Source organism: Cuculus canorus, chromosome 15 (assembly GCF_017976375.1).
Source record: "Cuculus canorus isolate bCucCan1 chromosome 15, bCucCan1.pri, whole genome shotgun sequence".
Lineage (NCBI taxonomy): Eukaryota > Metazoa > Chordata > Aves > Cuculiformes > Cuculidae > Cuculus > Cuculus canorus.
Window position 1 is genome coordinate 6,762,085 of NC_071415.1, and position 27,303 is coordinate 6,789,387.

At 38.7% G+C, this 27,303-nt stretch overlaps 1 protein-coding gene across 5 annotated transcripts in view; it reads right to left on the bottom strand.

Annotated features, from left to right (window-relative positions):
• The window catches only part of GRIN2A (glutamate ionotropic receptor NMDA type subunit 2A), a 176,850-nt gene that overhangs the window by 70,024 nt on the left and 79,523 nt on the right, over positions 1–27,303 (bottom strand). For all 5 annotated transcript variants that reach the window (XM_054080878.1, XM_054080876.1, XM_054080877.1 and 2 more), the window contains 2 exons: positions 13,492–14,084; positions 236–350 (listed from right to left, as the gene is read on the bottom strand). In XM_054080878.1, the coding sequence (XP_053936853.1) occupies positions 236–350; positions 13,492–14,084 (708 nt within the window). The remainder of the gene's footprint in view (positions 1–235; positions 351–13,491; positions 14,085–27,303) is intronic.

Sequence of the window (27,303 nt, forward strand, 5' to 3'; positions counted from 1 at the left end):
AATCTGAAATCAACGTGACGTATCTTTCAGTGAGATACGTGCTTGCCCTATTAAAATTCCTTAGACCTACTCAGAATAAGGTAAAATTATCTTCTCTGAACTGTTGTGACAAACCTGAGGCAGCAGAATATCATCATTGACATCCATGACGCTAATCTGTCTCCTTGTCGTTAATAGATTTCTACCAAGTCTCTGCTATCTCCCCTCACGTCCTTTCCCCAGAGGTATTGCTCACCTTTTCCCATTCGCGATCGTTGTTCAGCACGATCACCACCAGTCTGGGATGCGCCTGATAACCATCAGCTGTGAAGGACAAATCTTTACCTTCCCAAGTCACATTCATCATAAACCTAGAAGGCAAGGAAAAAAAAGGTTCATTGAAAAATTAATGAGCTGTCCAGCAGTTAATGAGCAAGCTAGCTCAGTCGTCAGAACTGCTGATGAAATACATGCCCCAAGTCCTGTTCACTCTGTGAAAAGCCTACGTTTGCAGCACAGGGAGTCTGAACATTTCAAGGCAGTCCTTAGCAGAAGACAAAGTAAAATATTGTTTACGTATGACTTTCAAAGCAGACATCATTTCTTAAAGCAGTTTCCACATAATGCATGACCTGACACCCCATGAACAATGTTCCTGGTGCTTTGTGCAACCTCATCAGTTTTTCAAGACCATCTACATCTGCTCTGTATGTGACGTTCTACTATTGTCTCACTAGAGTAAAACTCAGAGGTAGGTTTGTCTACTCTGGCTTCACCAGTTTAGACTTCTGAGAGTCTTGTCAGCCCTTCCTGACACTGTAGTTATACATTGTGTCTTTGTGACATTTGGATAAATTCCACTAATGCCTTCAGCCAAAGACAGACATGAAAACTTTGAAGGGGTCAATAAAATTTCAGTTCGATATTTTCAAAAAGAAGAAAATATTCTTTAAAAAAAACCTGATTCTTGTATTTAGGTTAATTTTCAGTGTATTTCAAAAGATATATAAACTAATTAGCACTTTAAATAGAAAAAAAGATGTAGAGGGACTCAGAATAAAATGTGTAGGAAGAAGGAGGATTTTTAATATTTTGTTGGAAATGCTGATTCAAGCCCAAATTTCCTGCCTTTACACTTATCAGTTTGGGTACTGAAACAATAAAATTGTTTATTTATCACAGGCTCTCTGTTCAGCTATAAAAGTGAAGAATTATTCAACTGAAAATTTTGTACACATCTATGTCGACAGAAGGAAATTACTGAGTGCTACAAGAGGCACCTCTCCTAGCACGTGTCACAGGACTGTTTCTTGCTTTCTCTGTTCTCCTGTATTACCACACTAACATGTGTGTTCTAAGGATAGATTACTGCTTTGTTTAAGCAATCCAGTCATTAGCAATGATCACATCAACTCTATGGAGTCATCGTTCTGACCTGAACTGTGCCATGGGGAGAACTCTGAAGAATAACACTACAGGTGGCTCCACCAACACCAGCCACAGGCCAGAAGTCCCTGGTAGCCAGACACTGCAGTGGAACTTATCTGCCCTGGGGTAGAGCACTTGGTACTGCAATCATCAGTTAGAGGCATCCTTCAGCTCTCTAGAGTCCTATAGCTTTTCTAGCCATCAGTTTGCCCCGAAGGTCTTAAATTCCTTATTGACTTTATACTAATTCTAACACAGTCTACCTAGTCCTTCTATTGCCTCATTAGTGTATATAACCTTTAATTTCTAACTGCTGCTTTCCATTCGTAATTGAACCATGTACCCTACTTTCCAGAGGATTGTCCTTTTGTTGATTCAGAAAGATCAGCGTTCTGGCTTAGACTTGGTTTTATTTCCTCAAAAATAATTTTCTCTCAAAATTTTCCACCAACTTATAACAGAAATCTATATTTATGTTTGCTCCAGTTCCACAGAGTTTCAGTGTTTCTCAGCAAGAACAGATTGTTTCGCTGCTCCAGGGTCAAAGAGTGATGAGAAATTGCAGTTTTTATTTAAAGCACAAATACAGGGAACTTACTGCCAAGAGACTGAACTACCAGAGTATACAGGTCAAGCTCCCCAGACTGTGATATTGCAAAAATCTATCATTTTATACATTATCTGAAATTCCCTCGCCTAAGAAAATCAGGCATGAAAGGGAAGAGAGTAAAAAGCTGGTATTGGCACTGGTGTTCTTTGGTCATGTTGAAAAAATAACAGAACTCAAGGATGTCAATGTGAGCCTGACAGGGATATCCCATGGGTGAGAGGCAGAACTGCAATTCAGAGTCTTGCTGATTCCATGACACTTCAGAAGATAATTTGCCCTCCACGTGATATGCATGATCTGAAGTTAATTGCATTTAATTGCACTGAATTCTTAGTGGTTTTCAGTGAATGAAGTTCAGTCCAAGCTTTCACCGAGGTGCTCTCCTTCTGGAACTCAATTCAAGATCATTCCATCCCTTGGACAGATGTGTTTTGACAGGTGTCAAAGTTATTTTTACTATTCTTCATACATTGCTCTTTAATATTTTACCCAGAACAAACTAACACTGGTTTACATGGGGTTTGGGGAGGGGGAGTTTATCTTTTTTGTTTTGAATGGGTTTGGGTTTTTTTTTTTTGTTTTGTGTTTTCTTAGGAATAGTAGTGTTTTCTCCTGGTGAATCTGACATAGGCAAAATTCTTCAGCCCCACATTCAAAGGAAAAAGCTTTGTATTGACATAGCTGCCAAAAAATCCCCATAGCAGAAGCACATTAAATAAAAGTATATAGAGCCAAGAGAAATAATGGCATTGTAACATAACATTTAATAATTAAATGTGCACTGCCCTAAACAGCCATATTAACATCACTCAGCACTGGCTTGACAGCAATTTGTAAATTCACCCATCATAATAATTCATATTTTCGGCGTGAAAATTTTCCCCTTGGCAGAACTTTACTTTTCAGTTGAACTAATTTCCTCTCTATTACATTTGTCATCCAGCACTGAAAGAGCTTGTTTGGGAATAAAAAGCTTGTTTGCCACCTTGAGAGCAAGTGGCAAACCATCAGACAGAAGTTTCTTGTACATACAAGTAAAAAAGCCAGCATTACGTTCACTCACTGCTGAAAACCAAACGACCTGTGACCCAAGGAGTAAATGACACCATAAGGGGAAATCACGTGCCTACAGTGAAAACACGCACTACTTGTATTTGTACTTCCACACTCTCCTTCACAGGTTCCCTTCCAATTCAAACACATGAAATAACCACCATACAATGAACACGTCTTACAGGGCCAGGCAGAAATCACCTCTTTTCAACAAAAATGACAGCCAAGCATTTTGTCTCTTCTTAAGTGCTGCACCAGGCTTTTCTGGCCAGATTTTTTGTTTAATTACATAGCCATTGGTGATTAAAATTGAGTTGAACCCTTCTTTTATGTAGTTTGGTAGTATCACTACCCCAGATTTCAAACACCATTTGTCATGTTTTGGATTGACATGCAAATATCTCAGCCTGGAAGTTGCAGTGCTGTAGCTGCAGTGATGCTCAAGTGCTCCGAAAAGAATGATGAACCACAAATCTAAAACCAAAAACTGAACTCAATGTATATTTTTAAACTGCATGAACTTATAAGCCATGTGGTAGTGAAATACATTCTGCAAGTTGGAAAAAAAAGTCCCTAGTCTGTAAAAGACTCTTAAAACTGTATTGTCTGAGTCACGTACAAAGGTACCAGTGAGTGACGCAGACTGAGCTATCCCAGTTTCTCAAATTGCAGCAGTAAAAAAGAACTTCAAAGAGATTCTTATTTTCCCAAGCACACTTTCCTGTATAAAATTCATCAACTGCCTGTGTTCTTCAGAAACCAAAGCTTACAACCTACATTCCCTTTTAATTGTCATTTTTCCTCCACAGAGGACAGAAGTCCTTTTCTGATTTTACCAGCCAAGATCCTAAACTTCCCGTCTTTACAAGAAAAGAACTGCATACTTTTCTGTTCCTGGTTAGGGAAAGCAAGGAAACGCAAGTATCTATATTGTACTTTATTCTTATAGAGTTTTAAGGCCAAGATTAATCCTGTGTGAGATGTCCTTGCTTTCTGAATTGGTCAAAATACATTTCTGAAGTAGTTTTGGAATTGCATACTCCTATTTTTAACTAAATAAGGTCCTTGATTATTCAGGCTTGTTACTTTAAGGGGGCAACTCAGCACACACCTTGGATTAGCAGTTAATCTGCTTTCATACCTCATTAATGCTATAAGCTTTGCAAAAACATGGTATCAGGAGTCCTTGTGATGATATTATGACACTGAAGACTTAATTAACTTTTGCAAACTGAAGTTTTTAAGATTTCCCAAGTGATATGCGTATGAAAAAAAGGAATTTTGGGGATAGGAGTTAAGCTATGCTCACACTGAATCCAAAATGGGTTTTTATCATGCAATGAATCAAGCCTGTACTACATATTTCAAATATTTTTAAACATTTATACAATTCTTTTTTTCTTGTCGCTTTCCCCAACGAAACTGTAAAGAGAATTGTTGAAACACCACGGCAGAACACTGTTCCTGTTGTATTTCCAGCAAGCCTTTGAAGCACTCAGGTTACAAACTGCTCTGAGGGCTTCTAACTTAATTTTTTTTAGACACAGAAATATCAAGAAGTAACTCAGATAAAGCTTCAGACTACTGTCAAAACTATGCAATATTTATCCAAGTTAAAATTCTGACTCTCAAGACAGAACAAATTTGAATAAGCTGGGTTTTTTAACTCTGTAAATATTATATCACAACTTCATTGACTCTAATTTCCACTAAGAAATAGGGGAAGACTTTGCCAAGAGGGTCAGACATCAGTTTTTAGGAGACCATTTGCTATGGTACAACATTGTCGAAACAGAAGCACCTTTCTGGCGAGTCTTCTTACATAAGCCAGGGACCTTCTTTGCCCACAAGGTGTTTAGCAAGCATTTCCTACACCGCTTGAGAACAGCTGAGTCCCCAGCAAAGCTGCAACCACTCCTGCAGCAGAATCTTTGAGATGTTCTGCTTCTGTGTTATACAACAGCAAAAATGCGAGCTACGGGATTTCCTTTGTTGTTTACCATGTATTTATATACGTGTATATGCAAAATACACAAGTGTTCCATTAATAGACGGAAGGTTTCGTGAAAGCAAGACGGTTTCGTGGGTTCTCTGGCAGGTACATTTAAGAAAAAAACCCACAACCCTATGTAAATTATGAAGAACACTTTGTCTCCAACAAAGATCAGTTCTAGCCCAACTTCATAAACTTCTTTGAGGGATGTGAGAAAATGAACAGTGACATAATGCGAGTGTAACAGAGCAGTCGCCATCCAGCTGTACCCTCCACATGCTGTGTCTCTGGGATACCAGGCAGGGAGCATTTTCCCAAATACAGATGTCCTCAGGACAAGCACTCTCATGCCCACCCGTGTCCCAGAAGATTCTGCAGCACTACTTTACAATTTATTTATCCTGTAGAGCAAGCTGAGCTTACTCCTGCTCACCCATTAAGAGCAGTGACTCAAGAGATGTAGCCCTTTGTTTCTCCTTTTCAGGATAACTTTTGCCACGGGCAACAGCATATGAACCAGTCCTTTAATCAAACGGCTTCTCCAGAGAAAAGCCAAGCTGAGGAAAACCCTAGCCAGCAGGCAAGGGAAATGAAGAGCGCTTTGAGATTCCTGGGCCTAGAAGTAAAAAGTATGGCATACAATCTGGAATCATCCCTCAAAAGCACTGCACAGCCAGGAGGAAACACTACTGTAGAGCCGGGATAAAACCAGTCTACACACCGCTGAATTAGTGTTACTCTGCAGTTGCTGAGGCCAGCGTAATAAATAAAAGACAAAACTGAAATACTCTTCTAGAAAGATGCAAGAATGACAGCATTAAAAAGACCTCATAAAAAAAGGAAATATTTTTACAAATATGCAAAAGTTCAGGGCATCTAGAAAATAACTGGATTTTGAAAGTTAGCAATTCGGTACCTGTATATACACAGACCCAGGAAGCCCTTGGAGCAATGCAATAAATTAAAACTTTTTTAAATAATCAATTCCTTAAAACTAAATGCATACAATGTAGTTGAGATTATTATCAGACATAGGACAAAAAATGCTCTCATCAAAACTAATACAGTAAAAATATTCCCTTATCTCCCCCCTCCAGGCTGTTTGTTTCGATGTTTTCTCCATTTCGTGTTTACTTTCTTTCCATCTCTTCACGGAAACATGAATGTGAAACTGTCTGTGCTAGGACGAAAATTAGAGGCACAATTAGTAACAAGAGGTGCTTTTCCTACAGAAGGGATCTTTTGGTTTCTCCCTTGCAAAGGTTTAAGCCTTCTTCTCCTCTAACCTCTTTTCATAACATCACAGCATCTACCGGTAAATAAATTGCTCAGTTGTGTGCGGACACACGCACATGTGTTGAAATCTTAGGGTTACCTTTAAAACCTTCAGTGTGATGGGCCTGAGTGCGATCGAAGGAGAAACTGCTCCAAGCTCCAGCCTGGCAAAACACAAAGGGTACCGAGGTTGCCCAGGAAGGGCAGCAGGGCACAAGCCGGCCAGCAGGGCTGCAGGACGGCCAGCACGAACACCATGTGGGAATCACACCTTTAGAAACCAAACTGGCAAGCAAACACCCTCAGCAAACGTCCCGTGCCTTCACAAGCGAGGCTAAAGACAAGAAGCGCAGACTGTCTCGGGTGCCCTTTCTTCTGGCTGCTCTGATATTTGCTCTTTCCTTTTTTATTTCATAAAGATAATTTTATACAGATTCAAGTTTTTAACAGGAGAAATTCAGGATTCGTTGGGCTCAGGCACAGAGCCAGCTCTGTGAAAACCGGCTGGTTTGTTATTAGAGTGAAATCCACCTCGTATCCAGCTCCCTAACAGATGACCGGCTAGGAAAAATATAATGGATAAGGCAGAGGCATTAATGAAAACACACCCCTCCTAAGCTACCTCCAAAGAAGATAACTTCATTACAAGACGTGTAAATAAAGCACATGGCCTGACAGCTGCAAGGAACAGAAAGCCCATGGGACTCCTCGCTGCCACAAGTTCAGACCCACGTTTCCTGCCCTCATCCTGCAGCCCAGATTAGATAATCAAATTTGATAAATTCCTCAGATGCCATCCCTGGGGACTATCAGTTTTTATTCATTACCTTCTTCACCACGGGGCAGTGTTTCAAGTCCACGACAACCTCAGGCAAAGAGCAGAGACTTAGGGAAATATAGGTTTCATAAAAGAAACTCTCCAACTCCTCCCTCAAAGAAAGAATTTCCAAACTGAGATTTAAAGCAGATGACATGCCTCACAACAAACATGTCATCTGATGATATTTCTCTTTCCTCCAAACAGTATGAACCAACCATTTTAATAATCTAGACAGCCTGCCTGTCTGGGCTTGGCATTCGCCTGGCATCATACCTAAAAAAGTAGGACTGAATCCAAATTTTCTTTTTTCTTCCTTATCTTATTGAGGCTCTGAACTACTGAACTCCCTTACTATGATACTAGTATGAAATCTGAAAGATACTTATCAGTACAAACCCCAAGACAAATTATTTATCATTAAGAAACAGTTTTCCTAAAAAATCTATACAATTAAATCAAGAAATGTGGAATGCAGAATATAGAATTTGTGGTATGAAATACATAGAGAAATAGAAATAGCTCTGAAAGAGATCATTGTTAAGCAAGGTAGTGATGCATTTTTCAAACAGTGAAGCCTTTTTTAGAGACAGTTTTTTATCTTGGGTTATGAAGGATTTTATTTTCTAAACTCAAATCCTGCACAGTGATGCAAAGACCCTTGTCTTCCTCCTTGTGTCTCCTCCTCCATTTCCCTCAGCCCTTCTGAATATAACTCCACAACAATGCCTTGCTTTGGAGTTGTATCTTCCTAGGCCTTGAGCCAGCATGGATGAGTAAAGTCTTGGGAACAATACGCTCAGTGACTGCAAAACACGAATGGCATGCCAACCACTTGTACCTCCTGCCAGCTGCTCCCTGAAGCATTGGTTGCCATTGGTCTGGAAAAGTCATTTTGCCCCAATTCTGCCAGACACGACAGAACTCCTGGAGAGCCCTTCCGAAAGGGGGGCAATGAGAGAGAGCACAATTAGAAAGGGTTCAGATGCCCAAGAGGGTGCTACACACTAGCTAATCACTTGTAGAACACCCAGCAGGTTTAGTGATTCAATGTTATTATTAGCAATAGCATTTCATAAAAAGCACTAATATGGTTACATTTTGCTGCACCACCTCAGAAGAATCCCAAACTCTTCCCTGTGAACCAGCCTGGCTTCCTGCAAGGTGACGGTTTCTGCAGCAGCTCCGTCTCCAGGACCCTTCACTTATATTTTGAATTTCAAGATCTGCTGTTAGCCCTGAATGTTGGCTCTGCTCAGCTCCAGAACAGAGACCAGAACTGTTCTCTTGTTCTAAAATTTTGAAAATTATCACATAAAGGGGAAAATTTTCTAAAAGCCCCTAATCTGGTAACTGTTTGGTACCTTCTGCTTCCTAAACCGTTCCACCCTGGGAGAAAATTCTGATGTAAATTCTCTATCATTTCTTGAGTTACTTCATCAGTAAACCAGCACCATGTTGGAATTTTTGAATGGAGTGTTTTCCTCCACAACCCCTCTTTTGTTGCTGGTGAAGTTTAGTTCTGCTTTCAGAGGAAGATGACAACTATTTCATCAATTCAGTTCCTGCTGTTTAATGCAACTATATGGAAAATGCCCTCGTACCATAAAATAGGGCAACTACAGCAGATGAATTAAAAGAAGTGCAAATACCTAGTTGTTCCTGTTTAACATCTGCTTATCAGTAGTAAATTAGACTTTGTGTGTCCATGTGTACCAATAAAATTGCTACAATACTCTATTGGGTCTCTTGATCAGAGAGCACCCTCACACAGATTAACAAGGCTAAGTGGGATTCTGCCATTGATGGATTTTTTTTCTGTCTTGAGTATCTTTTCTCTTTTTTTTTTTGATGTTGACAATAATAATTTCTCATAATACAAAACATCTGAAATTAGTCATTAACATTAAATCTAGGACTGGCAGCTTGGCTCTCACTTGGAGATGCCTAAACATATGGTCCTCCCTGAAAATCTCCTGTGTCCTCAGTGCTCCAGAAAGGCTTGCAGATTTGTTCATAACTTCAGCCATTTAGGCACATCATCCTCTTCTGGATTCACAGTAGCGAAGGAGGAGAATAAGGAAATCTAGCAGCATGCAAAGATTGAAACTTCTTCAAGCCTTAAAGTTACCAAAACTGAAGTACTAAATTTACTATAGAATATACTCAGCTGTTTCCCTCCACAACATATAAGCAATATATGCAACTACTAAAACTTGGGTTAGTTTCTCAGATCATCACTGTGAGTGCAATGCACCCCTGTGAGCATGCAGTGGCTCCAGTAAATCCACAATGGGATAACAAAATGGGAAACACAAAATATCCTGGAGAGTCTTAGGTAAGTTTTTCTGCACAGCGAGTGTACTATCAGCAGAAAAGCATTTTGCTTCAAGCAGAACTAGTTAAACAATGATACATCTTCAATCATACGATAAAGCAGGAGATACTTATTTTCCCAAGTCTTTTGACAATTAAAATGAACAAATCCTCTGTAAATTGGCTGTTGATATGTGTGCAGTCAAAGATTAAACAGTTTTGCTGGATTAGTCACGAAACCTTTGTGTCCATTTAATACCTACTTTTGCTCAGGAGAATAAGAGGAAAAATTATCTGTCGTTTCTGAAAGCTGGAAACAAAATATTGAACTTGATGAGCAAATATCAGGACCAGAGAGAAAGCATACACTTGCCCTCTCTCATAGCTATGCTGCAAGCTAACGGCCACACAACAGCGAGGGTGACACAGTGAACCATGCACGAGGCCATGGAAAGACAGCAACGCTAGGCAGCATATTTCAAAACAGCGTTCCCATTGAGTCCCCCAGTTTTTAAAGTGGGGTGACTCAGGGCAGGGTCAACTAACACATCTGTATCCAAGCCCTCTGGAGCTCACACTGCTCCTGCCTGCTCAGGAAGGGTGTGAAACGGCAGCCTACCTAGGGCAGTCTAGACAGATTTCTAATCCTACACCTTCACTACCGAAAGTAAGATGAGTCTCTAAATCCTGCATATTATCTGGGTGTATTTGGAAACTGAGTTTAACTAAATGTAAACACTGGGTGGTAAACGCCCAAATACCTATGGACAGACACACAGTTTTGCTTAACAGGATAATGACAGCAGAGCAACAGCTTTGTCATCCCTGCACAGATCAGTGGTTGGAAATGTAAATTGTATCTTCCAGGGTTACGACTTTATACGCGATAGGAGTGCTCTTCCAGACAAAGCAGAGGCATTTTATTCACAAAGCAGCAGCATTTTCCGTGACGACTGGCAGGGATATTTTGTTTTGCTGTTTGTTTGCTTACATGGTTTCCTTTTTTAAGAGAGAGCAAGCATTTGTTCAACTGACATTGCATTAATGAGCTGCTAATTCTATCTGTCCTGCTGTGCTAGTGCCAGTATTTCGCACAATGGTATTTTTTCTGTCTTGGGAGAATCTAGGTCTTACACAGATGGGAAAAGATGATCTGAATCAGTAAACACATATATATGTATGGGTTTTTTAATACACTGAAAATTACCCTAGTATTTTATTTTAAATCCTTTATTCATAAGGAAAAACTAGTTTTCCCATGTGTATCAGAAATGAACGTCGATCAAATTATTCCAAAAACTAAAGCAAACCTGATGTTTTCTGGGTCTATAAAGCCAATAAAAGCATCTTAAAGTTGTAGTGACATCAGAAGGACAAATTGTGTGCTTCAACATATGTATAGCTTCAAATTAATTTAATACTAAAGGATTTAGTATTAAATTTAGTATTAAAAAGAGGAAGGAGGAGCTTTCACTTCATGGCTCTCTTTACATAGATTTTCCTCATAAATGGAGATTAAAATCACTGTATAGATGCGGGAAGTCGCACATAAAGCATTACCAAACTCCATTTACAAGCAAATTAGCTATTATAGCATAGCCTTAGAATACTATGCTGGGTTTTAGAGCTGAATTAGGCTGTCATTATAATAGATGGAGTCTAAAAATGTGTTTTGTTTTTTTTTTTTTACTCCATTCTTGAGCTTGGTTTTGCACAGCATTACCTCACAGAGCCTCTTCCCCACTTTCCACTGAGGTCTCTGTTCCCGAGCTTGCAAGCAGTGTCCTTTCATGCAACCCTACCTCTCCAGCACTGACTTCCAACACAAACAAAGAGGCACAGCACAGCATATTCCAGGTCCATAAGGTGTTTACAATTACTTTAGCCCTCAGCATTGTGGGGATGCTCCCTTTGTTCAAGTTAGCTCCTTAATGCAGCATTGTATGCATTTATCTTGTAGTTTAAAATACAAAGCTGCAATGTCTGTGACCTGAAACTGTGAAGATTACGTTTCAGAATAAAACTGCAATTTAGGCATTGATTTGCCATGTAAGGAAGAAACCTATAATTTAGTGACGAGGATAAGAAAGTACAATGAATTTACATAATTCACCTTGGCTTGGAGAGACTGGTCAGATCCCAGAGATTACTTAGCACTGCTGAATGCCTGCATAAACTTGCTTTCCTTGCAGATTATACGTGACAAGAATAGTCTTGGGGAGTTATTACATAAGAAGGACTATTTAAAGTTTATCCATTTTAGTGTAATTTTGACATTTGTAAATTAAAAACAGCCTGTTTCTTGTTCTCAGTGTTAGAGAAGCTCAGAAAATCTTCAGTATGGAAAATATATTTGCACTTCATAGTGCAGTGTTTTGCATCGTGAATTGACTTTATTAAAAACAGTGCACTATATTACACCTTCTCCTATTAATAATTTCTATGTACATCATGCACTGCACGCCGCAGAATCTCCTAGGGAAGTCTAATCACACTGCCTTAATAGTCATAGGCCTTATTCTTGTAGTCATACAGTTTTAACGTAAAAAAAAAATTATTGTTTGAAGAAAGACAACTTATGCTGAATTCTGAATACCTAATTCAAGTCTACACTTGTGTACAACCAAGCAACGGGGTACGACTTCTTTTTGAAACAAGTTCAAGTTTTTTTTTACTGAACCACCGTATTTTAAACCCCTCTGATGACAGAACACAATTTAACTTCATAGAAACCTGGTGTTCAAATATTAATAGTGAATTTCTTTGCTTGCACAGATCCCATTGTTAAGGCATAGAATTTGGTTAATGGGATGCCATTAGCTTTCGCTTTTATCTGGCATATCAGCCTATGCATTAAGAACTTCAGGAGGGTCACCTCCTGGGTGCAGGTAGGACATCTCAGCAGTGTCTTCTGGCTTCTCTGCCCCAACATGAGTGACTGTGCAATGGCTTTCTCAGAGCCATGCAGGACCCAAGAGCCACCTCAGTGATGCCTCCTGTCACTCCCCAGGGGCAAGTGGAGCAGCAGGAAAAGATTTCTGCCACATCTCTGGTAAGTTTGTAATATTTTAGAGGCAGAGGCTTAGAAATAGGGAGAGGCTAAAGAAAAGTGGAAGTGTCAGACTAAAGGCAAGTCCTCTCTAAGGAGAGTTGCACAGGTTTCAGAACTTTGGCCAAACTATTTATGAAATACACGTATGAAATGTTAAAATCCATTTACTTGGCAGTATTCGGCTTTTAACAGAGGTTCTGAAGAATGCACTGCACAAAGATGCCATTTTAATGGAAAACAACAACTGCTCCAGGACAGTGTGTGGCAATAAAGCCCTAATCTGAGTATGCATGAACTTCTCAGAAGACTAAAAATGTTCCACAGTCTCCTATAAGAAATCAGCACTGACTTTCTTTCTGGGACAATTCCACCCTGCTTTTCTGCAGAAAGCACTTCATCTGCAATATTCCATCAGAACAAATGTCATAAACGCTGCTTAACAGCGTCCATATGAGATATTGTAAAGAGCTATTAAAAACCATGCAAAGCTGTCTTTACTTCCTCTCACAAACTGGATAAAGAAATATATTACAGCATGGCATATATTAAGCAACATTTTATGTAGAAGTAATCAGGAGTACCACGTCTAAAAGGGATAAAAGGGGAAAAAAGGGGGAAAAAAGCAAACATCAAAGAATGCTGATTTAAACCTTGGTAGTTCCTATAGAACAAACTGTTTTGAGAAAACATCCACGGCAAATTGGTTTAACGCAGATTATTTTTTACAGTTATTCTAGTACAGGTGACAAAAATAAAATGCTCATAAGCAAAAGTGATACACTTTAGTTATTATGTGATAAAAGCTGCCTAACTAATCTAATAGTTAATCTAACATCTGAAAAACATTGCTTAAACAGGGCATGATGGATTACTAAAACCCAATATTCTCCTTCAAGAAACATATAATGGCAATAGAATGAAAATTACCAAGTTGCATAGGGAAAAAAACCCAAACCAATAAGCCTTACTTGTGCAAGGTTTGAGATGGCCGGTCATTTTTCTCCAATTGTCCATAGCAGCTAGTTTTTGCTTCAGGAATGAAGGAGTATTTTTCCAGCATGGCTGACGCAGCAGTGGCTATAATCCCAAGGCCGTCCCGTACCCGAGCTTCTAAACTGTAGTCCCATTCATCGTAAGATGCTGAAATAAGTCCTGAAGGAAACTCCTTGGGAGTGATTTCTGTGTTACCACTAACTAGGCTGGGAACTATCCAAAAGTAATCATAGCCAGTAAGGCCCAGGGAACGAGCCTCATCCAGTATGTAGACAGCTTCATCCTTGGAACAATATAGCAGGATGACGGATGAATGAATTTTCTTTAGCTGAATTTGGGTCTTGGCATCTCCAAAGGCGGTATCAAGTATAATGATATTCTGCATGTCCCAGCCCACAAAACTATTGTCCACTGTGGTCTTAATGACATTGATGAAGTCTCGATATCCAGGGAAGGTGGTGGTCACCAAAGAAAACACATGCCAGTCATAATCCTGCATGATCTTCAGCATGACGATGGCTTCTTGCTGGATGGAAGCCCCAAACTGGAAGAATGTGGACATCACATCCTAGAATACCAAACAGTGAAAAATTACTACTTCTACACAAATCTGAAGGTAATAGACTTTCCAATCCTTCTGCTCTCTTCATTCCACCATGGTTACCCAAACTTTTGTTGCATTCAAATAACAACCACACCTTACCACATTCGTATCATTAATAAGCAACATTTATTATATGTACCACAGCTAATTAAAATATTTGCCAAAAAGTGACAAATAGATACCTGTGTAGGAAATTCCTGAGTGCTTGATCACTTGAAGACAACAACTCAGATCAGTACTTATTGAAGAAGCTGCCTAGAGACAGCCACCCTCAGGTAAACAACTCCAACAGGTAGCTTGAGATTCGTCAGACTTATTAGGAATGCAACCCAACGAATTCACATCAATGTTTAGTTACAAGAAACATACGTATATACAAGACATGATGTAGATATATGAAGAAGCCCTATACTTCCAGATCTAATGTCTGAGGCATAATTCATTTCCACAGGATCACTGGACTTGGTGGAAGCTGACAAACTCTTGCAGTAGATTTATCATCCCCAAGTACTGAGTTCACTACTGTTCGTGGGTTCACTCCTACCGATCAGGATTCGTTCAGAGCACATGGCCCATTGATGCCCAATGTAGAATTAACAGGATGGGACTCCAGAGACAACGAGCAAACTGACAGCATCCTCGTTAAAGGACTTAAATGGAACTAAATTCAGACAATGGCCTCATAGCCTGTAACTGGCAGCTGCATCACCCAACAGCTGTGCTGTCAGTTTGTTAGAAGACTTGTTTCTAATATTTCTGTTAGGTTTTTACAGTATTCATAATATTTCATACAGCATAAGGACAGGTGCCTCTTATTTGAACACCATCTATTAAAACAGGCAATACAATAGCATATTTAGTTGGCATTAAGTTTATGAACATTTTCACTGGTCTATTTTTAACAAGTTGCTGTAAAATCTAGATTGATTTTTTACATTCTAGATTTACATCCATCGCAATTATTGGAGTACTGAAACTACACACAGGAAACTATGTAATTCTTCATTTTCGTTTTGTTTCATAAGTCATTGCTGACTAGTAGTAGGGGCAACTTATGTGCATCATGAAGACTGATAACAAAAGTACAAAATGCACACTGCTGTTGGTAATGAATAAGTCTGCTATGGCTTCTTTGGTATCTCAAAGATTCTGAGTGCCAGTGCGAGATTTGCTGCAGTCTGGGCTTAATTACAGATGTTATAAAACACATTTGGAGAAGAACTGAATTAGGAAGACTTGATTGCCGAATTCTTCCTGGTGACCTGCACAGTATACTTTAAAGTAAATAAGCAAACAAATTTTTCATCTGGGGACACTTGCAGGTAAATAAACTCAGCATAGAAAAAAAAAAAAGTCTGCTCAGAGGCAGCGCTCATTTACTGATAATAAGAGATAATGCCATGAATTCAAGTTTGCAGTAGCTTCCAAATGGAAAATAAAAAAAATAAAATACTGTAATTCAAAGTCAATCACTTCAGTTTTATTCTCAGCTACTATCTTATCCTGGTTTTCACTTATGATTATGCTAAATTACAGCAAAAATAAGTAAAATTATTTACAGTAAATTAAATAGATTATTTCCATCACAACCTGTCACCCCAACCCATTTCTGTATTTGGTTAATAGCTATAATATAGTAGGATTCTTTCAAACCACACACAATACTTGGTCCTTAGTGCAGCACAAGGAACTTTTCCTATAAGGCAACTGAAGATGAAGTCTTTCAGAGGAAAAAAAAAATAATCAGATGGACATTTCCAAGTGCGACCTTACTAACTGGTAAAAACAGATTTTTAACTTAGAGCAGTCCTTGTCCTCTTCCCTGGTCATGAACAACTATGTGTTGCACAATGCCCTGTGTCACCATCACAGGGGTCTGACAACATAAAAAGAGTTCAAAAATAAACCACTTCCTTTTGTAAAGATTTTCTTTGAAAAAACAGTTTATGAAAGGAGTTTTGATTAAGCAATTTTTTAAAGTTCACACACGTATGAAATAAATCCATTTCACATAATTGCAAATGTGAACTTCAGTCAGAATCAGGCAATTAACATCAACTTGTGATCAGAATGGTGAAAAAAAAATGTGAGTATATAATGAAAACAAACCTGAGTTCAGGAAAAGTAGGGATACAGATGTCACAAGCAAGATTCTTATCTGAAGAAATTCCATGTAGTTCCACTGACTTCATGCAAAGCTTTTATAAAGCTCAAGATCTGACTGTATGTATTTACAATGAATTTGAAACAGATGGAAGATTACAAGCAAACTGCAGCCTTTGGAACTTCAGCAGATATTTAAATGTCTACACGGATACTATTCAAGGACATATTATCCATTAAGTTTAGGGAGAGGGGGAGAAGTTTTGCAAAGAAACAGCAAGCAAATAAAAACTATAAGGGATTCAACTATTCCACTCTTAAACATCTACAAAACTGTTTATTTTGGGGTTTCTAAAGCTTCATCCCCTGCTTTATATAGTCTTAGCATTTTGTTACACACATAGAATTTAAGTTATTATTTTCTATATTGAAAAGCAAACCAAAATTATGTTTGTAGCAAACAAAAATTATTCAGTTATTTTCATTTAACTGTTATCTTGATGTCTATTAAGATAAATCTTTCCTGAAATAGGAGTACACATGTAATATCAGAGATGTTTTAAATGCATATTTTCTTTCCTCAGTGGCCCCATCTATTGAGATTATCGGTGGAGGGTGCAAGGAACCTGTACCTTATCGAATAAAAGAAACTTTTATACAAAGGAATTCTCTAGATAATTCTCAATGCATGAAAATCCCAAGATGTTACACTGATATCGGCAAAAATTTAGAGAAGTAGCTGTGGAAACTGCTAAGTATTGCTTTATTTGATTTTTCTGTTCTAGCTTCCTAGCTGGATTCTACCACAGCCATGTAAACAAAAACCAATGATGAATGGAGAAGGAAAAGAACAAATGAAAACTTCTTGTTTCTTTGTCTTTCACATGAACATACAGTTTATGTAGCAAAACATCTCCCCATATGTGTCACACCGGGAAGAAATAATCCTTCAAATTGCTTCTCGCCTAACATTATTATTGAATTTTGTACACAACATAAACTTCTGTCATTGCAGAAGAAGGGCACTTCAGCATTCCCTTGCTCGTGCACAAAACAGAGCAGCTCTCTCTGGTGCTGTCATTTCATAGATTAATATATTAGAGCAAGTTGCTTTTTAATTAGTGTACTGAATCCATAAATCTGTCACTGTTGTCAGAATTGCACATTTCATTTCCCAGCTCCAACAAATTACAGGAATATTTCTCTTGAAACCATCCCCAGCTATTTTCATGACATCGTATTTTCCCAGTTCCAGCTTTTCCATGAGATCAGCAGGGCATATTCACAGCTGCTCTAACAGCTGAGGTAAGCCCTGATGGTAGTTTATGCCTACCAGGGAAAAAGCTGCAATAGTTGGTTAGTTAAAGAAAGAAGCATTTGTTATTTAAAATATGTACCTTTTGTTACATGAAAATGAAATGCTAAACCAGAACAAAATAGGGGTCAACATAAGGTCAAATCGATTTTCCACTTGGTAGACTTGTCGAGGACGGCTGTTTCTCTGGTAAGGCACTATTATGACAGGAAGCAAAAAACAATATGAAATATGGTTTAAAAAGCAATCCAGGGGATGATTTTATTCAGCTAGGAACAAGATTATTATTAATAGGACTACAAGCAGCACTTTCAAGTTATCGTAATTGCTTCATTCTTACTCACTCTGTATCCTCCACAGAGATCCAGCAAAAATCATTTTTCTCCTATTTCACCGCACTGTAACTGAGATATTCCATTTTTATAACAGATTTAAGGCATGTGGTGCTAGGTCTACATATACAGTGCAAGCTGTTTCCTATTTGATGAATTACTGTAGTTATTTGGCATTTTTATGAAGACTGGAAAAAAATGAAAGCCAGAGATTAGTCATGAATCTAAGCTGAAGAATTTGGCATCACATCAGAAACATAGAGAAGGAAATTATTTGTACCAATCTTAAATGTAGGTAAATAATGTGTCTTACAGCATGTTAACTTGGTACCATTTTTCTTGGATTACTTGAAATGATGCATTGATCCCCTGGTAAACATGAAGTGAATCAGTTTTCTCTCTCATAAATATCTAAGTATCAGCCACGGAGCCTGGCACTATACAGACCTGTGCAAAACCTTCACTAAATGCAAACACTGAAGTGGAGAAGCTAAAAGGAAAACCTTTCTTCCCAAGATACCCATTTCTAAACTCTTAAGTTATTAAATTGCTGCCTCTATTCATTAACAGTATAGAAATTGCAATTCCCAACACAAACATCTCACTGAGGCTCCCAGGGAGAAAACTCCCCCATTATCATCATGGGAGCAATTTGGGGGAAATTATATAAAATTACGTACTCTCAGGCAAAGCAGAGCAACGTGTGAGGGTGGAAATAATTTACTAATTATTACAAACAGCAGAAAAGACTTGCTTCCCAAGGACCTCTCTGGCATCACGCATGGCAAAAACACGCACGACCCCTACACATAGGTTTCTCTGGCGATACCAACCTCTCTTTAGGGAGCTGTGCTTCTGCCCTCTCATGTGAGCTGTGGAGCTGCCAAGGCCCCAGGCATCCTCCACCAACCACCTTGGCCCCATGTGGGACCCCCAGCTGCCACCCAAGCTCAGGTACAATGAAGTCCATACCCAGTCCCAGCAGACACTGACTTGCACTCAACCTGGAGCCTGACTCATCTACCTGTCCTTATCCAGCAATGCAGGAGGGAGTGAGCAGTAGGGCAGAGGCTCTGCAGATGAGGGCACGTATGTTCCTGCAGCCCCTGCGTGACAGATCTGAAGTTCTCCAAATATGCCCACATAAACCTATGAATGTGTTTCACCATTTGAAACCAAGAAGACTAAAGCCTTCTAGCAGAGCTAGAAAAATGGATGGAAATTTTCTTAATCTCTAGTTTAACTTTTGCAAATGCAGAGCCACACAATGCATAAAGGTCAACAAAAAGGACGTCAACGAAGGACGAAAAACGCCTTACTTTTAAAATACAAAGTTTACTCTCGGAGAAGAACACTCAAGTTAGAAAAGGGCAGTAGCAAGCAAGGGAGTACATTATGGCTTTCCAACATCTTACATGTCCCCTTTCATTATTTCAAGGAATAAATATCAGAGAAACATGGTTTTGAAAGGTTAGCACCAGTTTAATCAAGCATGTTCTTTCCCATTTCCAGAGGGAGCCTGCAGGGATTCATTTTGCAGAGGCTTCTGTATTTTCAGCTCATGGTTTTATCCTAAGAATTTTGCTAGATAACAAACAGACTTTTTTGTTGGGTTGGGGTTGGGGTTTTTTTTCACTTTAACATATCCATTTAATTTATAATTTATGCCTACTTGGCTTACCTGGGCCTTCTACAAGAGTTGAACTTTGTCACTATATTTTCTATACCGAACAGCAAATATACTCAAAGGAACAAGAACAGGCTTTCTACAGCTCATCACAGAGTCCATGGGGTTTGATCCTGTCCATTCTTTTAATAATACAGTGTCATGTCTAATGAATTAAAGTAACTCAATGTGCCATCACAGTGAGACAACATAACTTAATTATGGAAGATGACTAATTTAGCGCAGAGCTCATGGACCATTCCCTGGGCTGGAGCGTACTGTCTGGGTTTTCAACACATCTAGTATCTGTCTTTCCATTAACAGACTGTTCACACACTGGAAGTTGTGGCGTCTCAGTCTGAGCTCCAATTCTACCAGGATAGGTAAGTGAAAAATGCTTTCAAAGGCTGACATGACATCAACAAGCCTGTGACTGAACTTGATAAAATCATGAAAAGATTCGTGTGAACCAGCAGGGATTTTTGTGTGGTCATTTGATGAAAGCTTTATTCGTGAGATGCCTCCTTTGTACATAAGTTTCAGCTTCTGCTGTTACAAAAAATGTCTCACAATGTGAATATTTCAATAAGGAAGGGGAAAACTGTGGTTCTACAAAAGGCCAGTGTGGAGCTGCCCGTACTGTAACTACGTGGATGGTCAACAGCCATCATGCAGTTTTTTAAATGAAAAAGAATCCTAACATGTAAGAAGAACTGATACCTACAAGGAAGATTAAGTAAAACAAAGTCTATTTGCAGACAAATTGTTTTGGCTTTGTATGTTCAAATATTCCTTGAATATAATTAGTCCTTCTTTAACCCATACAGGATAAAGTGGTGCTGTACATCAGTGTAAAGTGTTAGTGCTATGCTAAAATATTTTTCCTTTATGAAGAAAACGAGATTAGTGCAAAGGTTTCTCATTTGCTGTAAGTCTTTCACCATAAAAATAAATATCAAATAATGTATATGACCTAACATATGAATAAGTTAGCAAGAAGGACAGATTTTATGCTATAGGTTATAGCTGAGTATCATTTCTCTTATGCTCTGTCATGACTGCAGATAAATGTTTTGCCTTGTTTTAAATTTATGTCTCTGGTTTTCCCATGGTTTGTACAAGCGGCATCCTTCTGCTTTATTCATGTAATTACCATTAAACTGATGCAAGTAAATAGTCTCTTGAAGACCCCAAAAAGATCTCATTTTCCATGGGAAAATGGCTTTAAATTAGCCATCCAGCACATCTTTCAGCTGAAGGAACACCTGAGTTCACAAGGAGAGCTCTTGAGTCTGTCCTTTCAGTGAAAACTCTTTCAATGGTTGAATGATTGGAGAGCAATCAGGAAAGCTAATAACTTCTCAAAGACAGAGAAGGCAGTTGCTGCGAAGATACTCAACCAATATGGGTGAAAGCAACTGGCATGCTGCTGTATGGAAACATTCATCGGTCAATGATTCACATTTGATAAATCATAATGAAGTTGTGGTGACAGCGCTAGAAGAAAATGTGATCCTGTTCTCCCCATGGCAACATGAGAAAGTTTAGAACAAACTGATGATGATCTATTCTGTGTAGGCTACTGACCTGGATGAGAAAAATAAACAATGAAAATATGCACACCACAGAGACATAGGGTTAAGGAAGGATACCAGCCAAATAAGTCAGGTAGGTCTTGGGAAAACAAATAAAAGTCTTGGTGTATAGACCATCCATCCCAACTATCTCACTCTCATATTCACACTGAAGCATTATTTACTGATGTTCACGTTGCTTCTTACCAGGATTGAGATATTACATATATTACTAACAAAGCAACATGTCAGGCTCTGTGGAATTTCTCACCTTCCTCAAGTTTCAGTCTGTTACTATAGAGAATTATCTATCAAATCAATTAGTTCACTTTCAACGAAATGTGCTCCCATAAGGCCATAAGAGAAGCATCAGCTTCTCTTGATTCATGGGCAATTTGGGGAACTTCGAGGCATTTAATTTCCAGGGAGTTATACTATTTCTTGGAGCAGATAGCTAGTTCTAATTATAAATCTTGAAAACAACTCTACTATTAATGGACATGCTTACTGAAAACAACCTTGTATACAGTATTTAACTGTTCAGTTTCAAAATGAGTCCCTGATAGCCAGGCTTTGGTACAGGCAGACAGATCTCTAACACAAAAAATATCCAAAAATTTCCAAGGAAGTCCAAAAAGAGAAGCAAATCAAAAAGTAGTGGTTTATCTTCCTCTTTCAACAACAAGCGAGACTTTCTAATCTTTTTTTTTTATTATTTTCCAGCCCATGAAATTTCATTCTAATAGTTTAGTTTTACAGATCTTACTGAAAGAAAGGGTAATGTATTGGTATTTAAAAAGAGCAATGGCCACATTTTGTCTGATTAACAGCTTTTTACAGCACCAACCTAGTTAATTTTTTTCAAAATCAGTCATTGAAGTTGATTTTGCTCTACTTCAGTCATAAGTTTAAACATGCACACAAATTAGCATGAGTCATCCACAAAACCTCCTAGAATTCAATTTACTTGACATCTTTTTGGGTTACCTCATAAATTAAAATACATATATTTGGTAACTTTTTCAGTTTAATGTTAATATTTTCACTAAGCAAAATTTCATGTGCTTCCATTACCATTGTAGTGGAATCAAAAACTATAACTTGTTTGAACAGCTTATGGAAATTTTCAAGAATGAATGTTCTGCAATAATTCATCCCTGGGACAAATTTACATTGTAGCTCTTCGGTATTTTATACAATTTGCTATACAATGACATCACATAGTAATGTAGCTATGTATTCTCTATCCCCACCGTACACAAAAAGTGTTTCAGAACAAGAATTTGTGTGGTTGAAGGTGTGACTCTATGTCCAAATTTTCTATCTTATCCAGTACAAATGTTATAATGAGAAAATCCTGTGTGACAAACTGCTTACAACTCATGCGTCAATGAAATTTGTGAAAGGATTTTCATACAGCTTTTACCATTAAGATCCAAATTTGCTAATTGTGTAAACAGAATCAAAACATTACCCACAATGACACTCAAATATGCTGCAGCCAAAGATCCAGCATTACATCCAGAATCAGTAACAATTCCTCATTTAATGGCAGCTGAATCAAGCCAAATATGCTGATTACTTTTAGTGTGTACTGCACGTGTGCATAAATGCCATACACTATGTAGAAAGATACACATAATTAAACATCAATAAAACTGCCTTGACACATCCTCTCCTCCAAAAACGTTTGGTCTCAGTTGAATGCTAAAATACTTCTTACTTGTTTTGGGATGAGAAGCCAGAAAACCATTAACTAAGTCATTTCCACACATCCACACTTAACAAGTAAAAATGAAGGCAACAAACAACTTCCCCCTCCACCCCCTCTCACCAAATGGTGAGTATACAATATTAAGCAAATCAGAAAAAGACAAAACAAATTCAATTGCTTGTAACTGTGTGCTTTGCCTTTATGGGCCAGGACTCTTGGACTGGCCACCTCCGTGTACCTACTCTGCTTCACCGGCATTGGCTTAACGAGAGAAATCCAACAGCAAGAGGCTAGATAGAGAGGGCAAACTGACAGACAGATGGGAAGGAAATCTTTTAAGAGGAAGGCTAAAAAGAGTTCAAGGAGCCATTCAGAGTAGCTTTCCATGGCAACAGAGATTTGTGGAATATATTAAAGTAGCAGAGGAAGATGATGATAAGATGAGAGTCAAGATTCTTGATTTTCAAGAAGACATATGCATTTTGGTTCCTCAGGTGGTTTGGGTTCTAAACAAGAAGAGGTGCAAACCCAAGTCACGTGCCTTTGAAAGGCAAAGTCACAAAAACATCATAACTTATCCAAAGCATGCATGCTGCTTTTAAATTCTTATAGAAAGAAGTGTTTCAAAGTACTCAGTATGCTCCTCTGCTCTTACGTACAAATCACCAGATCTGAAAAAGAGAGGGACTCAAGGGAAACACCATTTGTTCTTATCCTATATATTCTCCTCTTTGGGCATCATCTTTGGCCTCTGGGCAAAGCTACAGCAGCTCTTCTGTTATGCTAACAGAAATTACATGCTTTCTCAAAGTGAGTGACCAGCCCATCACTCTAGCAATGAATATTTGAGGCTCTGGAGCGTGTCCAGAGAAGAGCAACGAAGCTGGTGAAGGGGCTGGAGAACAAGTCTTACGAGGAGCAGCTGAGAGAGCTGGGGTTGTTTAGCCTGGAGAAGAGGAGGCTGAGGGGAGACCTTATTACACTCTACAACTACCTGAAAGGAGATTGTGGAGAGGAGGGAGCTGGGCTCTTCTCCCAAGTGACAGGGGACAGGACAAGAGGGAATGGCCTGAAGCTCCGTCAGGGGAGGTTCAGGTTGGATATCAGAAAAAATTCTTCACAGAAAGAGTCATTGGGCACTGGCAGAGGCTGCCCAGGGAGGGGGTCGAGTCGCCTTCCCTGGAGGTGTTTAAGGAACGGGTGGATGAAGTGCTGAGGGACATGGTTTAGGGAGTGTTAGGAATGGTTGGACTCGATGATCCAATGGGTCCTTTCCAACCTTGTGATTCTGTGATTCTTTTCCATTGTACATTTAGCAGGTCAGAGGCAAACTCAGTTACAGAATTTTCTCACTGTCAATATCATTGATAAAGATATTAAACAGCACCGGTCCCGGTATGGACCCCTGAGGGATACCACTCATCACGGATCTCCATCTGGACTTTGAGCCATTGACCACTACTCTTTGAATACAACCATCCAACCGTTTTTTATCCACCAATAACATAACACATTTGAGTTAAAGAAGTTGCAAAGTCTCCAGTACTCAGAGCCACTGCATCCATACTATTACAGAAGAAACATAGGAAGAACGTGGAATGAGGGACAAAGTAGAATTCAGCTGTAGGCAGATACAATAGTTCTGCAATATCAGTGTGCTAACCAGATAAGGACATGAGCACCTAATGTTGCATTCTGTGATGGATGGTAATATAACAGAGATATGCAAACAAAAAAAACTCTGTGGCACCTAATATTTCTGACTCTACCCACACAGTTCCACTCCTTTGAGTTAAATCTGCATTTTCTTTTTGGCATTCTGTTTAAGGATGCAGCGACTTATTTAGCTGCAAGAATATCACACATTCAGAGATTCATCAAGCATTAGTCCCATAAGCAAATAATATTCCGGGTAGAAAACCTTTACCAACATATATTCAAATTACTGAGATTTTCATATGGGCAGTAAAACTATTTCCTTCCCTGAAATAGCTCAGTTCAAGCTACTATTCCTTAGCTAAGGACAGGCAAAATATCTTTAAGCATAGTTCTGATTTACAGTAAATATCAGAGGGAAAACATAACTTGAAGAAAGAAAATATTCAAAACATTAAGTGTAGGTCCTTATAAGACATAGTAATTCTTTCTAGAAGTTATTACAAATTTGACAGTCACACTAGGTATAGTAAATACTGCACTGCTCTAGCAAATTGAGTATCTCATTTCCAGCTATAAAAAAGATATGTTTGTACAATGTTCAGTAAGGTGTGAAGAAGACTGAAGCTATTTTCCTTAACCTGCACAATATCTTTATACTTTGAAGAGAGACACAACAACCCTTGTACTGAATACAAAATAAGTAAAAATACATATTTTAGGGTTGTTGTTTATAAAGCCAGAAATGTTTATTAGTTGCACTACACACATAGCTATTTCTTAGATAGGTACATCACCACACAAATCAATGACCTCCAGAGATTCCTACAGAAATAAAAAAAAATAAACTTCGTAGTTTTTCTGACATAGGTAGGAAACACAAGATTTTTAACTAATCTCAGTATAGAATACAACATTTAATAGATTTCTTCATGTATCCATACTGCAACTAAATTCTAAGTACACTCATACCTAAATTCAATGGGAGTACAGGATGCCCAGCAGCCTCCAAAGGAGGGTGTGCTCACCCAGAAAGGAGCATCTGGCAGAGATGTGAGAGTTTGGCCATGCCCATTTTATTTATTCTATTACACGTGTTCTCAGGAAAGTGTTTAAGTACTCCAGTAACAGAAATATATTGTCTGTCAATATGAAGAGAGGGTACTTGCTCATTTTCATTAATGGAACTGTGCATCAAAGGGATTTACATGCCAATCCTTTAGGTTTCTTTGAAAAAGAATCCTTTTGTGTAGGAAGGCTAACAAACAAAACACTTGTTCTTACAAGTTGTTAAGTGCTTTCAATTCCATACATTAAAGATGAGTACTCGTTACATTTCAGGAATCTTATGTAACAAAGCTTGTTAAGAAAGCTGCAATTACAGTTTAGATTTCACTGTAATAGGCTCAAAGGATCATACTTTGCCTTAAACTAGCATGTATTGATTTGTCTCCATTTGTGCCCCCTAGTGCATACCCTTCAACGGCAATTTTAAGTTTACAGGCTACAGGATTGCTGCTCTTTTGCAGGTCCTTTCAAAATAACTCATTGACCTTCCAGTGTTCAAAATCCAGTCTGAAAAATACTGACACTTGAAAGCAGCATCCTAGCCATTTCTACCTGACACTTGCTATTCAACAGCAGGTGTAATATTTCACTATGATTAAACAGCTTGTTTTAATAAGTAAGTATTTCAGGATTGATCCCCAAGCTTGGTACATCTCACTGTGACGTCATGTACTACCAAAAAGGAAAAGAAAAAGCCGCAACCAGATTCTTTGCAATGTACTCCACCCAAACCTCCGGGAATACAGGTGGAAAGTGGAGGAACTGAGGAAGGCTTCACTGCACAGCTCTCACTAAGCAGTTCTGGCACTCCTTGCCACGAATCATAGTTTCTTAACATCTTTAATACAGACCTCTTCCCACCTCCACTAAACAGCAGCTGAAGAATGTGTTTATATGAAATCAGGAGCAGCTTTATTTACTGCAAAGTTTAGGACAAATTCCTGCCCAATTCAGAAAGCTGAGGCTTATGCACTTGGACTCTTTAGGATTTCCAGACGGGCTCAGCGTATTTCATGACTAAGAGAAGCAGAAGTTTAGTTAGCGAACGTGATTCAGCTGGCTATATACTCATAAACCAGTTTCATTTATTCCCTTCACCACAGAAATTGGAGAAGTCAGCTTCTTATGTTCATCACCTATTTTCAGAGCCCTACCTCTACAGAAAGACCAGTGTGTGGTCCCATACTCCCCAAGAGCTTAAGCATATTTTTTGAAAGGATGCATTGACCAATTTCTATGTACTGCAGTACTATAAAAAATTGAGGGGAGGGCGAAGCTATGGGTGAGAACAAATAGATGACAAAGCTAAATCATTACAAATAAGCCATAACTTCTAAATAACTGCTGTAGGCATAGCAGTCACGACATTACAAATTTATAGCTAACCGTAGGACATGTCTGTTGAATGGAACTTTCTACAAATTATATTATTGGAACAGGCTGCCCAGGGAGGGGGTCGAGTCGCCTTCCCTGGAGGTGTTTAAGGAACGGGTGGATGAAGTGCTGAGGGACATGGTTTAGGGAGTGTTAGGAATGGTTGGACTCGATGATCCAATGGGTCCTTTCCAACCTTGTGATTCTGTGATATTAGTTTTTGTATTATTTGAACTACTGTTACTTTTTTGGCAAGGTATGAGATTCAACCATTAGACCTTCTGAACAAGTATTTCAGCTTCTAATCAAAGTCTAGGAAAGTACATGACCCCATAATCTTCTCATTAACGTGTTTTGCCATTGCACAAGTTCAGTGCTCCA